Source organism: Zalophus californianus, chromosome 5 (assembly GCF_009762305.2).
Source record: "Zalophus californianus isolate mZalCal1 chromosome 5, mZalCal1.pri.v2, whole genome shotgun sequence".
Lineage (NCBI taxonomy): Eukaryota > Metazoa > Chordata > Mammalia > Carnivora > Otariidae > Zalophus > Zalophus californianus.
Genome location: NC_045599.1, coordinates 39,647,743 through 39,663,644, shown reverse-complemented (window position 1 = coordinate 39,663,644; position 15,902 = coordinate 39,647,743). Strand labels below are relative to the sequence as shown.

The window sequence follows — 15,902 nt, the reverse complement described above, 5'->3', positions numbered from 1 at the left end:
ATGCTGTAATTGATTGGCTGGGGGGTGGGGAGGGCAGCGTGCGGGGGCGGGGGCCCACCACCTGAGCCACACAGGTTATTTAGGAAAAGGGGATGAATGGGTCTCTAACACATGACTAGTGGCATGGCCTTCACGCCTCGGGGCTTTGTCCCCACCACCTTCTGACTTGTGCTGTTTTCCTCCATGGCTGTTCACTTGGGTTTCATTTGCTCCTCTGGTGCCAAACAGAAGTTTACTCTCATTTCAGAGCTTTCTCTTCCGCTTTCTGTTCTTGCCTTCAGCGGCACACCAATGGGCTCGCTTGTGATCAGCGTGTGCTTGAGAACGTGGGAGGTGCGGGGCAGGGCCCTGTGGTTAGTTGGGAGAGAGGATCTCCTAGGCCCGTGTGTGTACTCGTTACCACTCGTGACTGGGCCGGTGGCCATTCTGGTCGTGGGGAGCCCCGATAAGGGACTCAGCCACCCAACTCTGAGCTGGTCTGCAAAGCTCCGCGTGGGGGGTGGCTGCGGTGGCTAAAAATAGTTCCCCTGACTCTGATGGCTGGATGTTGAGCTGCCTGCCTTTCTGGCAAAGGGGACCCTTTTCTTCTGGGAGGGGATTCTTCCTAATTGTCTAGACAGTCTTTGTAGCTAGCACATTCTGGGGCATCTCCTGCTTTACCTCGCTCACGGTAAGTCTGCTGTTTTCTTTCTCTGCCTTTAAATGTCTCAACATGACGTGGTGTGGTTGCTGTACTGGGTATGAGTCCTTGGGTGAGAGCCAGGAAAGTAGCCCAGTCTTCCTTACCCACTCTTGGAGAAAGAGAAAAAACAAAACAAGAAAGCAAGCAGGCAAGCAGAATGCATGGGGAGCCCTTCCACCTGTTCCCTGAGACCACTTGCTTTTGTGCCTTTTGCTCATGGCTGCATCCTCCCTCAGAGCCATTCTCAGGATGACCTGAGGGTCTCAAGGACAGAGTGCTTCCGCTCGGCACTGGGGGGTCTTATTTTAAACTTCTGGAGAAAGATGCCTCACCCTTCGCCTTCTGGCTCATGATTGTCTGGCCAAAAGAGCTAGGCCAGCTGTGTTTCCAGGGTGGCAGGGAGGCAGGGGAGGCCTTGTTTCAGGGCTGAAACACTGACTCCTGACATGGAAGCCAGGAGACATCTAGGGACCGGTCAGTCTCAGGGAAGGAGCGAAGAGTACTCAGAGCAGGGAGAGATTGTAGCAGGGCTCTCTCTTCCCTACTGACCTGAAGTCTAGTGTGTTCACTCACCGAGTGTTCTTCAGCAACTCTGCACGCCTGCTCAGACTTAATATCAGGGAGCAACAGTTTAATGAGGACCAACTGTATGCCCTGCACTGAGTTAAATACTTCAAATTTATTGTTATGTAGAATTGTCAAAGAACCCTGAGAAATAGGCATTATCCCCATTTTTCAGATGAGGAAACTGAAGCACAATGTGTCAGGATCTCCCAGCCGGGAGAGCAGGTATTCAAACCCAACTATAATTACAATTTTTCCTTATTCTACTCTTCCATCTAAAGATAGTCCAAAAGGAGAGTTCTTCCACTTTTTTTTTTTTTAAAGATTTTATTTATTTATTTGTGGGAGAGAGAGAGCACGAGTGGGGAGGAGAGGGAGAAGCAGACTCCCCACTGAGCAGGGAGCCTGAAGTGGGGCTCAATCCCAGGGACCATGACCTGAGCTGAAGGCAGAAGCTTAACCGACTGAGCCACCCAGGCGCCCCAGAGTTCTTCCACTTTTAAGATTGTATTTCTCTTAAGAGTACCTGGGGCTTGCCTTTACCTCCATTTCTTTCTTTGTGGTCCTGTATGATTTAGTTTGGGTAAATTGCTTTAGAGAGCCCTCGAAATTCTCTTTAGTCTTGTGTGGATCCGTTTTCTTGCCCTCCCAAAGAGCAGGGCTGTCATGTATGAATCATTGCCACTGATTCCTTTTTTTGCCCATGGCAGACATCACAAATCAGTCTTGACTCTTGCAGTGAAACCAAAGCGTAGTTAGAATTCTTTTGGCAAAGAATTCCAGGCAACCAAACCGATAGATTAGAGTTGAAGGAAAGCAAGACCTATTTATAATTTTGGCCACAGAGCCTTCCTACAATTTGACAATGGGGGGAACTTGAATGTGGAAGATGGAGGCCTGAAGCTAGAGAAGTTCAGGGCTTTATGGGGCATCTTTGGCCCAAGATTCTGGTGTAGAGAAACTTGGTACCAACCAACCTTCTGTGAGACAGCATTTGCCCTCTCTTTCTCTGTCCCTTCTTCTTTAAGGAGCTCAGCTTAGATCAGTTTATTTCCCAGTATCCCTCCTCCTTGCTGCTCGGTTTGGGCATATATGCCCTGAATTGCAGACACAGGGTCCAAGAAGTGAGCCTCATCTTTGATGTGTCCCAGGTCATTGGGTGCCCTCGAGCAGATCAGTCCTTGTTTTAGGTTACGGAATAACAAGCACGGTGGGAAGATCATGAGAACCTCTTCTCCAAGGGAGTGGACTGGCTTTGGGGAACCAAAGCATGTCCTTGCAACAAGCAGGATCTAGCAGTTCCCGGGGAGGCAGGCACACTGGGGGCTTTGGGCCTCTCTACCCACAGTGGGAAGGAGTAGCAGTAGTATGAGGAATTCACAGTCCCCAAGCACCTCCGGTGTGCCAGACACTTTTACACGCCAGATCCTTTCATTTTCACGATCCTGAGGAGTGAGGATGGTCTTATTTTATCTATTCCAGGACAGACCTAGTCCCCATTTTAATATTTCTGAAATGTCAATGAATCTTAGAATCAGTATACACTTTTTGTTTGGCCTCAAATATTAATTTGCCTCAAATTGGGGCTTAAAGCTGCATCTTGTAACCAGTGGCTTCTTGTGAACTCGGGGGCACAACGTTGTTCGTGCTTAGCAGACAGAAGAGCAGAGGCTTGGGAAAGGCGGGCACATGGACTTGACCCCAGGCCTGCCTGACTTCAGAGCCACAAGCCTTGAGGAGGGCTAGGGGCTGTGATTACCTGAGCCAGGCCCGGAGCAGCACAGACGTTCTGCAAACCCCTCACCTGTTTCCTATCCTTGCAGGAAACGTGGTCTTTGGTGAACCCATCACCGCCAGCCTCGGCACAGATGGGACCCATTACTGGAGCAAGAACTGGGCTAAGGCAGCTGCCTTTGTGACGTCCCCGCCTCTGAGCCCTGACCCGACCACTCCTGACTACATCAACTCCTTGCTGGCCAGGTTGGTGCAGGGATGACGAGCAGGCTGCGTCCTGTGGAAACCCCGTGGGACCCGGGGATGAGAACTGGAGCAGCCCATCCATCAGCTAGACTAGAGTCTGCAGTGAGGAGAACACATAGAGAACAACAGGCTCTTCCCCATCGTAGCTTACACGTTACTAACAGTAACCATGTTCATAACGACAGTAGCAGTTAACACATATTATGTGCCTCAGGAGCTCACTGATCCTCAGGACAACTGTATGAGTGAGGGACTGTCATCTCCATTTTACAGGTTAAGCAACCTGAGGGTCAGATCATGTGCCTCATTTTGAACAGCACCTAACTGAAATGAAAGGGAGACTCATTGGCGGCTTGCCCCCGCTCAGGACATTTAGGGTCAGTCCCATCACTCATTTGGGTCCCTTTTATTTTATTACCCAGAGATGATCTAACCCCACCCCCTCGTTTTCCAGATGGGCTCCCTGTAAGCCCTAGGGAGGGAAAGAACTCACGCTCACACAGCCGGTAAGAAGTACAGAAAGGATCCTAAACTCAAGTCCTGTCTTTCCGAATGCTCACATTAGACACTCGAGGCTTGTCCCCCAGCGGTGCCTTTAAGCCACCTCTCCAGTTTACATGGAGCTTTTTTCCTTTGCCAGTGGAGACCTGCAGCTCTCTGGGAGTGCCCACTGCACCTTCAGCACCGCCCAGAAGGCGATTGGGAAGGACAACTTCACAGCCATCCCTGAGGGCACCAATGGTGTGGAAGAGCGGATGTCTGTCATCTGGGACAAGGCAGTGGTAAGGATCAAGGTCATGGGCGGGGGCCGGGTCCAGATCAGAGCCTCCTGCCACTGCTTCTTTGTAGGTGAGCCCTCCTACCTGATGAGATGTTTCTGGAACCACGTGTCTCAAGTGGCTTAAGAATGTCATTTCTAGAGGGATGAACCTTGAGGTTGTAAGGAGACCTCCTCCTCTAGACTGTTAAGAACTAGGAGCCACACATACAGACCCTTCATCTGATGGCATGAATGATCTGTACTTAATAGTGAGTTAAAATTCTTTTTCTGGAGAGTGTTATCCCTTCTTTTGAAAGGGCTGGATAGAACCCCTTGAAATGGTAAGCCGGGGGTGTATGCCTAAGAACCTCAAGTCAACTTTCTCATCAAGGATACCCTTCCCTGAGGGTGTGATCATCCAGGTTGTACAAGAGATTGTCGACCGATGTCTTGTGACAGTAGGCCTGGTTTTATTTTCTTTAATAACATGATAGAGGCTGACAAAAATAGCCGTGCAAATGAAGCCTGTCCCAAAGGTTTTAGCAAAAATAATAATTAACTCATTATTAAGTTGATCACTTCCTTCTATTTTTTATTATTTTTTTAAAGATTTTATTTTTTTATTTTTTTTTGAAGATTTTATTTCTCGGACAGAGAGAGACACAGTGAGTGAGAGAGAGAGAGCACAGGCAGGGGTCGTAGGAGAGGGAGAAGCAGGCTTCCCGCCGAGCAGGGAGCCTGATGCGGGGCCCAATCCCAGGACCCAGGGATCACGACCCCAGCCGAAGGCAGGCGCTTAACGACTGGGCCACCCAGAAGCCCCTAAATATTTTATTTTTAAGTAATCTCTGCACTCAACGTGGGGCTCGAACTCACAAAACCCCGAGAGCAGGAGTTACACGCTCCACTGACTGAGCCAGCCAGGCGCCCCCCCTTCTCTTTTATTTTGAAAACTCTAAACATACTTATTTCTGAGCCACATACATTGCATATGAACTAATGCCTCATTCATCAACACAGTGTAAGCTACCAAATTATTTCCCTTCTCATCTTGGCTCCTAGGAAGCTCAAAGTTAGATTTGAAACTAAATTCTTTTTCTCTTATCTAGACTTTTTGTTTTGTAAAGAGGGAAAGTGTAAATATTTTTGTCTCCTCTCTCTCATACTTAGGTTTTGTTTTTTTTCTTAAACAGTGTTTTATATATATATATATATATATACATATATATATAGTTGGTACAATCTGGAATTGTTAAAAATAATATGTGTGTTTTCTAATTACCTACATGATACATTCTCATTAAAAGAGCACTTGGGAAGGACAGAGAAGCACAGACACGAAAGAAAAATCAATCATAATTCGACAACCCAGGGTTAACCATTATTATCATTTGGGGGGGCTCTTCCATATTCATCCTGTGACCGTGCAAATACAAACAAGTATCTAAAAAGTGGGCCCGTGACCACATTAGTTTTTACTGGGAACTCTGTAACTCTTTTTGGAATTTGAGGGGCAAAGCAGTAAGTGTATGCACATAGCCAGAGAAAACGCACACTCCAGGAGTCGTAACTGCCTTCCAAAGGCGATGGCGAAGCCGGCTGGGCAGCTTGCAGGTGGGGGCCGTGTGTTTCTGGCCCGTGTGTTTCTGGCCGTGCTCCGAACGCAGGAGCCCTGCGCTGAGGTTTTTTGGTATTCCATTAGGCCACCGGGAAAATGGATGAAAACCAGTTCGTGGCTGTGACAAGCACCAATGCCGCCAAGATCTTCAACCTGTATCCCCGCAAGGGGAGAATATCTGTGGGTTCTGACAGCGACCTGGTAATCTGGGATCCGGACGCGGTGAAGATCGTCTCCGCCAAGAACCACCAGTCGGTAAGGCTGGCGCTGGTGGGACGAGAGCAGCGTGGAGGAGGCTCTTGAGGAACTCGGTCAGGAGAGATGTGTGCATGTGCCTCGTCCCAGGCCAGCTAGACCGGGATGGGTCGTGGTCACAGACCTTACCAAATTCTCAGTGACGTCATACCTCAGCAGCTTACGGGTGGGTCAGCAGGGGGCTGCTCCCAGCACAGTCATTCAGCACGGAGGCACCATGTCTACACCCGCCCCTGAGATCGCTGAGGCGGGGGCAGGTCATGGTCCCCTGGGGTCTGGCTCGGAAAGCTTTCCTAAGGGAAGCGGTATACAGCACTTGCTCTCACACCGTGCTGGCCCAAGCGAGCCCTGTGCTTGACCTTACCCCAGGAGGGCAGGGAGGGCAGGGATGCACCCTGCACCGAGAAGGAGAGGGAACATGAAAAAAATTGGTCAGCAGCCCGGACAAATTCCTCATGAGGAGTTTCATGCAGAGGATAATAATTAAAGCCCAGTGCCTAAGGGAAAAGGCTTCATCCCTGTTAGTAAAAATAGTTCCTATTTTTTAAAGCATTTACGTTTCAGGCAGTGTGCTTTTCATTCACTGAATCTCCGTAACAGTCCCTGACAGGTAGGCACTGTTATTATCTGTATTTTATTGAGGAGGAAATGGAGGTGCAGAGAGATTCAGTAATTCATACAGGAAGTAAGTGAAGTTAGGATTCAGACCCACACAGCTCTTTTGGAGTATAGACTCCAAACAGATGTCCTTGACTCTTTGCAATAATGCCTTGTGCTTGGTGAATAAATGAAGGCAGTAGAGAGAAATCCCCTTTTTTGGTGGGGATGGCCTTCATTTAAACATTGCATCACATCACATCATTTAATTTTGGGCTAGCGGAGACCTAAGGGTCACGGACCCCACCTACTCACCCAGCCCGTACAGGAGTGTCAAAAACAGCATCCCTGACAGTTTCTGAGCGTCTCTTTGAACACCACCAGTGACAAGATATACGTCTACACTGGGGCCTTTTTAAAGATTGATGCTTCTCTTTGCTGGGAGGTCCAGTCTCTGCTTAGCAGCCATCTCTCTCCCAGGGCTTCTACACACCCGAAGCTTACAGGTGGTGTTGGAAGCTTTTCCTGGCTTCCCTGGTGCATCCATTATACTGAGGCTGAAGGCAGGATCCCAAGCCCAGGAAAACCGTGTTCCTCCCCTCGCTGTCCTATGCCCCCACTCATGGCTTTGCCCCTCACCCCTGTCTCTAGGCTGCAGAGTATAACATCTTTGAAGGACTGGAGCTGCGAGGGGCTCCTCTGGTTGTCATCTGCCAGGGCAAGATCATGCTGGAAGATGGCAACCTGCACGTGACCCAGGGGGCTGGCCGCTTCATCCCCTGCAGCCCGTTCTCTGACTATGTCTACAAGCGCATTAAAGCCCGGAGGAAGGTGAGAAGCTGGCTGAGCCTGGGGGTGGCGGAAGGGGCCTGTGTCCCATTCAGGCGCAGGGACAGTAACCACGAGATCAGGAGGGGTCCGTGTGCCCTGGAACCTCCCAAAGAAATTCACAGCAATGATCTCTTCCCAAGAGACACTTGGACAGATTTCATGTACTATAAAAAGGGGGTTTCTAAAACTTTCTTGGCCCGAGAAACCTTTTTTTCGTCAAATAACTTTCCTCCATCCTTACAGTACTTTTAATTAAAATAATTTGGAATTTTAATAATTCAAAATAATGTTTATATATTTTTTAAAAAATAACTCTTGAAGGCTTGCAGGGAGAATTAGCAGCCCACACCCTCCCTTCCCAGTCTCGTGTCTTCCATCCAGTGTTGCTCCCATAGGGCAAAAAAAGGGTTTATAACCCTTTTAACTAGTTCTGTGGTTCACATAAAATCTTGTTTATGTCCCTGATTTCATAGATAGGCAGGTAGAAAGATAGATACACAGACACTTATCTGTGTGTTTATGTATCTACCTACGTGGTACAAACCGAGTGCTCTACTTGATTTAGGGGTGAGGTCCAGAAGTCTGTCTTTTTAGAGGCCCCTGCTACCCCCACAGCAGTCACATTGTCGCCTTCCGGTAAGACTAGGGATCCACAGAGCAGGGTTAGACCAGCCCTGGGATGAGGTGGAATTTGACCCCTGGTCCTGACCTTGTCTGTTGGAAGGCACACGGTCATCCGTGCACATGGGATGGGCCAGTGCCCAGCAGCTGGGAGAATGAGCCTTCAGTCCTGGTGACGGCGAGGTGGGGGGGCTGGGGACACACTGTAGCGGCCATTAAAGAGAGGCTCACAGAAACTCTGTACCTGAGCACCCAACCCACTCGCAGACCGCCTGTGATCCCAGTGACTGGCCATCCAGTCCCTGAGTGCGGACGCAGGGAGCCTCCCTGTTTTGGAGTCAGCTGCCGGCTCTGTCTGTGTGAACCGGCGTCTTCCTGCCGGCCGGCCGGCCGCAAGGCTCGCTCCCCGAAGTCCACCAGCCAGCCCTGTTCTCCTGGCGCCCTCACAGAACAAGGTGCGCCGTCTCTTAGGGTGGGTGTGTGTGTTTCCAGAGGCGTTTGTCCTTTAGTCTGGATGTGCCTGTAGCCTGCACTTGTTTATGTTATGACAGCGTTTTATTTATTTACTTTTATTTATTTTAAAGATTTTTTTTTTTTTTGAGAGAGAGAGCATGAGTGGGGCGGGAGGGGCAGAGGCAGAGGGAGAAGCAGGCTTCCCGCGGAGCAGGGAGCCCTCGATCCCAGGACCCTGGGATCATGACATGAGCCGAAGGCGGACGCTTAACGACCGAGCCACCCAGGCATCCCCTTATGACAGCGTTTTAAATCCCTGCACCGGTCCTACCTCTTTATGAGTGATCCTGTAAAGTTAGGTGGTATGGAGTTTCATTCCACACTCTGCTTGTGGCCTCCTAGAGAAGAGAATGGAACTCAAGCCTCCCATATGCATCAGGTCTTTATTTCCGTTAATGTGCCTTAGATTCTACACCTAAAGAAATGTCGATGATCTAGTGTTACGGGCCAAGGTTTTTGGGGAGCACGGCTTGAGCCATGGTCCCACCTGAATCACCAGCATCTGCAAACGTGATGAGCGTCGCCTCAGTGCCTGCACCTGAGCCTCTCCCGGAGGGGAGGGCAGGCTCTGTGGCAGACGTGCTCGGCGTCTTACCGTGAGCCGCCCCCCTCAGGCAGCCAGGGGTCGGACCTGGGTGGAGGTGCTGTGCTGGCTGCACCGCCCATCAGTGTGTGTCTGACAGACCGGGGGCCCCCTCTGGAGCAGGCACTGTGCTTCCCGTGACCCTCACCCCCTGCCCCTGGCACCAAGCCTAGCCCGGAGCATGCCCCGGGGGAGGGGGGCTGGTGCTGGCTGGCTCCTCAGTCCCAGGACAGGTTCACAGCCACAGCGAGAGGCCAAGGGTCAGACTGCAGGATGCGCCCTTCGAGGTTTGCCAGCTCTGGGCTGAGGAGCGTGTGGGTGGAGCCCCCCCAGACCTCACCCCACCAGCCCTTACGACCTTGGCCCAAACCGCTGCCCTTCTTGCTCCCTTTGCTCTGGGCCTACAGGCCGTCCTGCCCCCTGCTTCCTCTTCCGGGAACGCCGCCTTCCCCCCTCCTTCCCCCCCATCCTCTGCCCCTCGTCGCCTCCTTCCCTCCACCCAGTCCCAGGACAGGCTCCTTTGTTCCTCTCTCACCTCTTGAGAGAGGTCTTCCCTGACTTCTTCTGTTGTCGCTCTAGCCCCACACCCCCTTTATTGTCTGCGTCTTCTCCTTTCCTTAAAATGACCCTATTATTTTTATTATGTTCTGGCTCCCACCACACCCTGAATTCCCTGACTTATCTCTGCCACGTAGCGCAGACCGGAACTGTTGACAGAATCAGGGTTGATGGGCTTTCTCTGCTGCAGATGGCAGACCTGCACGCCGTCCCGAGGGGCCTGTACGACGGGCCGGTGTTTGACCTGACCACCACACCCAAAGGGGGCACCCCCGCGGGCTCCACCCGGGGCTCCCCCACGCGGCCCAACCCGCCCGTGAGGAACCTTCATCAGTCGGGATTCAGCCTGTCTGGTGAGTGGGACGTGGTGGCCCTGGGCGAGAGGGGAGGGACGGGGGAGGAGCACCGAGTGCTCCAAGCTGGCGGGTGACCTGGGAGGTGGTGACTGGGCCCAGCAGGAAGCTTTGCCCAATCAAAAAGGAGTCCCGTTGAGAAGGCAGGAGAAGGCCTGGTGAGATTAAAGGTTTAAATGATGACCAGTTCTGCTTAGAGATCACACCTGTTGGGGTGGGGCCAGATGTTTCCCATTAGGAATCGGTGATTTTCCACGTGAGACTGTGGGGGCTGTGCGTGGTGTGGTCCCGTCTCTGTGTGCCCAGAATAAGAAGAGCTCAGATTGCAGGGGCTGCTTCGAACCTGGCGTTTTTACTCTGCCCTCCCTCCTGGTCATAATGATGGTGCGAGTACGAGCTGCCGTTGAGTAAATACTTACCCAGGCTGGCCGTACCATTTCACCCTGTCTATGCTTTAAGAACTGATAATAATGGAAAATAATTACCCAGTTGCTCCATAACCAGTAGCTAAAAGGGGGAAAAGTAAATGTCAATTTGCGTCTCTGTGGCGAACAATTTAGGTGTGAGGGGAGCCAGACACCCAGAAGGGACAGGGAGAGGGAAAGAGGAACGGGTCCAGGGAGAGAAGAGGACCCAGGAGTGGCAGAAGCCGGAAAGAGCTGAGGGGACAGGGTCAGGGGAGGAAGGCAGAAGGAAAAGACTGCAGGTTTTGAGGTCACGTTGACACAGGTCCCATTATGATTGTCGCAAGTAATTTTTGTCTTTTTTTTTTTTGCCATTTGAATTGCTCCCCTGGCTGACCTCCTCCCTAACATGTCACAGCTCCTTTGTGAGTGGACGTAAGCGCACTCGTGAGCGCTTCCTTCTGTGCTGAGGCTGCAGGGGCCTGACCAGCACCGGGCCAGGTTGTGAGACCTGGGTCAGGTTCCCCAAGCTCTCACAGCCTCATTCACTGCCTCTGTTCAATGGGAACCACCACAGTAGCTCCCTCCTAGGATAGTGGTGAGGATCGGGTGAGGTGTCTGAGGGGCACCTGAAACGTTGCTTGTCGCGGTGAATGTAAGCGGCTGTTTCTCAGATCACCGGCCTTGTATTTATTATCGTTTTTATGATGCTGAGGGTCCAACGGTATCTAGATGAGAACCTGGCTTTTCCTGGTGGAGTTGGGTGTTCCCCAGGAGGGCGGATATGAAACGCCTGGAATGCTTGACAGACTGGAATGGAATTTCTTGGGAGATGAGGCCAGGAAGGTGCTTGCTGTCTGACACTCTGTAAATTAATCCAGTTTCTCTCTTGCACTCTCCCTTTTCTCTTCCTGGGAATGCATTGCCAACTGCAGGCACCCAAGTGGATGAGGGGGTCCGCTCGGCCAGCAAGCGCATCGTGGCACCCCCTGGAGGCCGTTCTAACATCACGTCCCTGAGTTAAGCGACCCCTCCCCAAAGAGAGGGGCAGAAGCAAGAAGAGATTTTTTTGAAGCCAAAATGGTACACCAATATTTAAGAAGGAAAGCGAATCCAAACAGTTGCGATCTAAAGAATCAATAAGCCTCAAGCCTTATGTTTCTCCAATGCTACACTCGCTTGCCTAGCTTTACGAATATTGCTTTGTTTTCTGTTCATGCATAGCCTTGATTGGTTTGACCCTGCCTCCCCGCATTTATGTGCATGCAATCAGACAGGCTATTAAGGTAAAAGTCTGCTATATAGTGTTGAGAGCGTGCGTAGTGCTGCATTTTATGACAAGGGGACAGACAAAGCTGGGATGTCAGGAAAATCAACAAAAGGGACACAGTTATTTGGGGTGAGGGGGTGGGGGGAGCCCAGAGTGAGGCAGAAGGCTCAGAGGGGATGGGGTAGGGCGTGGACGGGGAGGCGGGTGGGTGGGTGAGCATAAGGGGGCTTGTGTATTGTGTTGACGAAGCACGTTAATTTCCATGGAAGATGGCTACTTGGGGCAGCCCATCCCTTCATCACGGTCCCCAAGGGTCTATGGGGGAAGGCAGGCAGTCTTCAGGTTCCAGACTTTGTCACATCCCCTCCTAGATTTTATTCCTTTGAACATTTTATTAGAACACCAAAACCCAACCATTACTTTCACCTGCTTGATCGTGCCAGTGTTTGGTGGGGCCTCTTTCTCAGTGTTGCTTTCAAATTCTCCTCTTTCCTGGGCCGGGAAGGAAGAGAGGAGAGAGGAAACCCCTCTCCTCTGTCCTGCCTGCCTCTTTGGTGCTCTTTTAACAACAGCTGGGAGCACACACAGGCCCTCGGGGTGGTGGCAGCCATGCTCACACACCTTCCTCAAACCACATGTTGGAGATCACCTCGCATTCGCGTGGCTTTGCGAACCGGGAAGAACAGCGTGTGTTCGGCGTCCCAGGTTAGGACGAGCCTCGATGGGGCCCCCGGAAGGGCTTCTCTTGCTGCCGGTCAGTGGCCCATTCTTTCCGTCTCGAGATCCAGGCACATCCGTGACTGAAGAGGATTTTTAGTGCTTAGGTGTTCTCTAAGTTTTGCTCCGAACAGGTGATCTCAGTTGAGACGGGAGCCAAGCAAGGATTTGGGAAAGCTAGTCTGTGGAGCTGAGGGAGCACATTCTGGGGCCATGGGTCTGCTTTGCAGTCCTGAACCCTCTGTCTCCTCTTCCTTGAGCACATCCTTTGGGGGAGCTTTTTGTTGCCTTATAAAGCCTCCCAAGGTGAGTGGAAGTGACATGCAGCCTTGTGTGATGTGGCCCAGAACGGACGTGGAGCTCAATGTCCGTTTCCCCGTCCTGCCACTTCTGAAAATTCAATGTTGGAGCAAGTTCTCTGAGCCAGATGAGGATCTGTAGAGCTAAGAGGTCCAGAGGCAGAAAAAGTACATTCACCCTGGGATCAGACGTCTGTGCTTGGGGGATGCAGCCGGTAGGACCCTAACCGTGTGTACTAGGTACTTGGAAGAAAAAGACCAGGCCTCAAACACCTTTCAGGTGCTCAGGAGAAGCTGTTCTCTCTGACAGCTGAAGACCAGAGAAAAGGGAACAACAACGCATGGCTAAAAAGGAATTTGGAAATAGCCAAGGAAGAGGATTCCCCCTAGCGATCTAATTACTGTTCTATTCATGAAAACAATCATTTCTCCTCATAATAAGGAATCTTGCTATTTGAAGGCTTTTTCATGGTGCCTTTATTTTAAAGGAAACTTAAAGGGAGCATGTAGCTCTTGATCTCTAACTCAAAAGATCTGAGGGCCTGTCGCAGAACTCACAATGACAGTTCCGCGGGCAGAGGGAGATTGTCAGATCTGAAGCGTTTCAGCTATATACCTCAGTGGCTGGGCTGTTCTGTAGGATGTGTTGCAGTACCAGCCACAACCACCAGGTGGAGGAAAAGACAAAAAACTAGTGGGCGCGTCCTCTTGCGTACCGTCTGCTCCTGATTCCTAGCCAGAGCCCAGCTCCTCCCTCCATGACCTCTCTGTGCCATGACAATAAATCCTTCATGGCCACATTGGTCGTCTGCACTGCACTGGGACTGCTGAATGAAGCATTCAACCAGCACTTCACATCCTACACAAGCTTTCCGTGCTGTAGGAATAACGCTAATGCCTTCATGATGGGCTACGTGATCTGGGAAAGCCTCCCTTTCTTCACTTACTATAAGTAACTTCCCAAGCACAGAGATTCCTAAGAATTGCAGGAAAACTCCCTCTCTTTCCTTGAGTTTGATTTCTCGTACCTTGTTACTTGAGTTACAATTTATATTCAAATGTGTCCTTTTCCATAAGGCACATCAAAGAGCCCTCCCTCTACCCGGGGCTTAGGAAGAGAACATGGTGCAAGTCACAGCTCTCAGAATTCACAGCATCTCATCCACGTGTGGGAGGGCTTGCTGCACTTCGTCTCCTGCCCAAGCTTTCTTTTGCCCTCTCGTCTCTTGGCCTGGCCCCTCTTTAAGGATGCCCTGGCTTCCCCCCAACTGTCTCACGTTATTCCTTATCCAGATGGCCGTCAACTGGGGTTCTCTCTGGGAGGGCCATAATCTTGGGTAGTTGAGAAGGTATTTGTGGATTTGTTGGATCAGCCAACCCCGTAGAGGTGTTTCTTCTATTTCTGTTTTCTAAAAATGGCAGTGTTGTAGTCATCCTGAAAATGGGTTTTCTTCAAAGACCAGTCACCCTTTGGCCTTCTTCCTCATGCCTACACCCAGAGAGTCATGCTCTGCTGCAAAGGCCTTAATCCTAAGCCTGGACTTGCACTCACCCTGAGCGGCCCTTCCCCACAGGGTGGATGAGTCCCCTCCCAAACTTGGTTCTAGCCACAAGCTTCCCAGGCCTTCCCCCCTGGAAAACTCCAGCTTGAGTCCCAGATATACCCATGGGCTGTCCCGGGCAGCCAGCATTCATTGTACAAGTTCCCTCTTTGGAAAAACGGTGTGTGGGTGTTCAGTTCTATGTCTGGTGAATATGAACAGACCGTAAATCTCCCTGTGATCTGTGGTAGCTGTGAGGCAGCTCGGAATGTGAAGAGCTGTTTGGTTTGAACCGTGAAGAAAACTGTGTTTTGAGTTTAGCTGAGATTAAAGAAAAGTTCATCAAGTGACTGTTAATGTACACCTGGTTATTAAAATAACTATGAAATTACGGATGTTGTTGTCCAGCCTTCTTCTGTATGCGACGTGCCGTTTCACTTGCAGTATGAAAATTGCAAAATAAAACTGGCGTGCTTAATGAGGGGGCAGAGTTGATGAAAACAAGAGGTTTCCTGAGGAAATCTGGGGGATTTCTATCTTCTCGGTTGAGGTTGAGTTTTTGTTTTGGCCACAGAGTTTGATGACTGTTATTGGAACTTAGAATGACTCAAGTTTTTTCTGGGGATCATCTCATGTAAAACACATCACCATTTGAGATAAGGTCTGGCTGAGTCCAGTACAGATCCTGACAGGGTTTCTTTCATCTGTTTTTTGTCATCTCCTTAAAGGTTTTCTGCTTCTCCCTAAAACCCTGGACTTTGAGAAAATTCAAACTAAGCATTTTCCAAGGTATATTCTTTTTTTTTTTTCAAACGAATATATATATATGTATATATTTTAAGATTTTATTTATTTTTTGAGAGAGAGCCAGAGAAAGAGCCAGAGAGAGAGCATGAGCCAGGGGTGAGGGGAGGCCGAGAGAGAGGGAGAAGCAGACTCCCCACTGAGCAGGGAGCCCAACTCTGGGCTTGATCCCAGGACTCCGGGATCAGGACCTGAGCCAAAGGCTTGACCGACTGAGCCACACAGGCACCCCTCAAGGTATATTCTTTAACATATTGATCCCAAGTTGTGTAGGAATGTTGGAAAGGATTATTTACTAAGCTACTCCTCTGACAGATGTAAGGTCATATCATCAAATTAAAAGCTATGAGAAATCTGAGCCTTTCAGAATTTGTCCTATTCAAGGTTCTCAAACTTTTTGGCTGCTGAACCCTCTATATCCTCTTTTAACATCCCAGTGACCTATTATGCTAAACTCTCTTTGGGGAAACACGCCTGGATCCACTTTCATATTGTGTGGGATACTTCTCATTGCAAATGGCAGACTGCCGTATGCACAAAATTTTTTTGAAAAGCGTATTTTAAAGTCTGGTGTAATGAGAACTTCAGGGATAGGGCTGGGTTGACGGAAGCATAGCTGGGTCTAGAACGTGGTTTCTCTTAATCTCTTAGCCCTGCTTGCCTTTAGTAATTGCTTCTTCGGAAACTTATGGGTGTGGGAGCAGAACTGGCCACTGGCATCCCCACATTTTCATCTTGCCTGCCTCGCAACTCAGGGGAAGGAGAGAGGCTCCCTCACTAGTTCCAACCAAAGAGACCGATTCTGGTTGGCTGGCTTGGGACCTGTGTTCACCGTAGGACTAGGTACCCTGGCCAGGACACTGAGACTGACGGGCCCCACCTGGTCATGTGCCCAGCCCCAGAGCCACGTGAACCCTGAGGACTCTGGATCACACCCAAAACAACCGATTTG

The 15,902-nt window shown here is 50.3% G+C and overlaps 1 protein-coding gene across 4 annotated transcripts in view; it reads left to right on the top strand.

The window, feature by feature from the left end:
• DPYSL3 (dihydropyrimidinase like 3) overlaps positions 1 to 14,537 on the top strand; it is a 115,109-nt gene extending 100,572 nt beyond the window's left edge. For 3 of the 4 annotated variants that reach the window (XM_027606204.2, XM_027606201.2, XM_027606203.2), the window contains exons 9-14: positions 3,070 to 3,226; positions 3,867 to 4,008; positions 5,689 to 5,859; positions 7,108 to 7,287; positions 9,753 to 9,915; positions 11,255 to 14,537. In XM_027606204.2, the coding sequence (XP_027462005.1) occupies positions 3,070 to 3,226; positions 3,867 to 4,008; positions 5,689 to 5,859; positions 7,108 to 7,287; positions 9,753 to 9,915; positions 11,255 to 11,343 (902 nt within the window). In that variant the 3' untranslated portion in view covers positions 11,344 to 14,537. The remainder of the gene's footprint in view (positions 1 to 3,069; positions 3,227 to 3,866; positions 4,009 to 5,688; positions 5,860 to 7,107; positions 7,288 to 9,752; positions 9,916 to 11,254) is intronic. The other variant, XM_027606202.2, reaches the window with a different exon arrangement.
• The last annotated feature ends 1,365 nt before the right edge of the window (positions 14,538 to 15,902 follow it).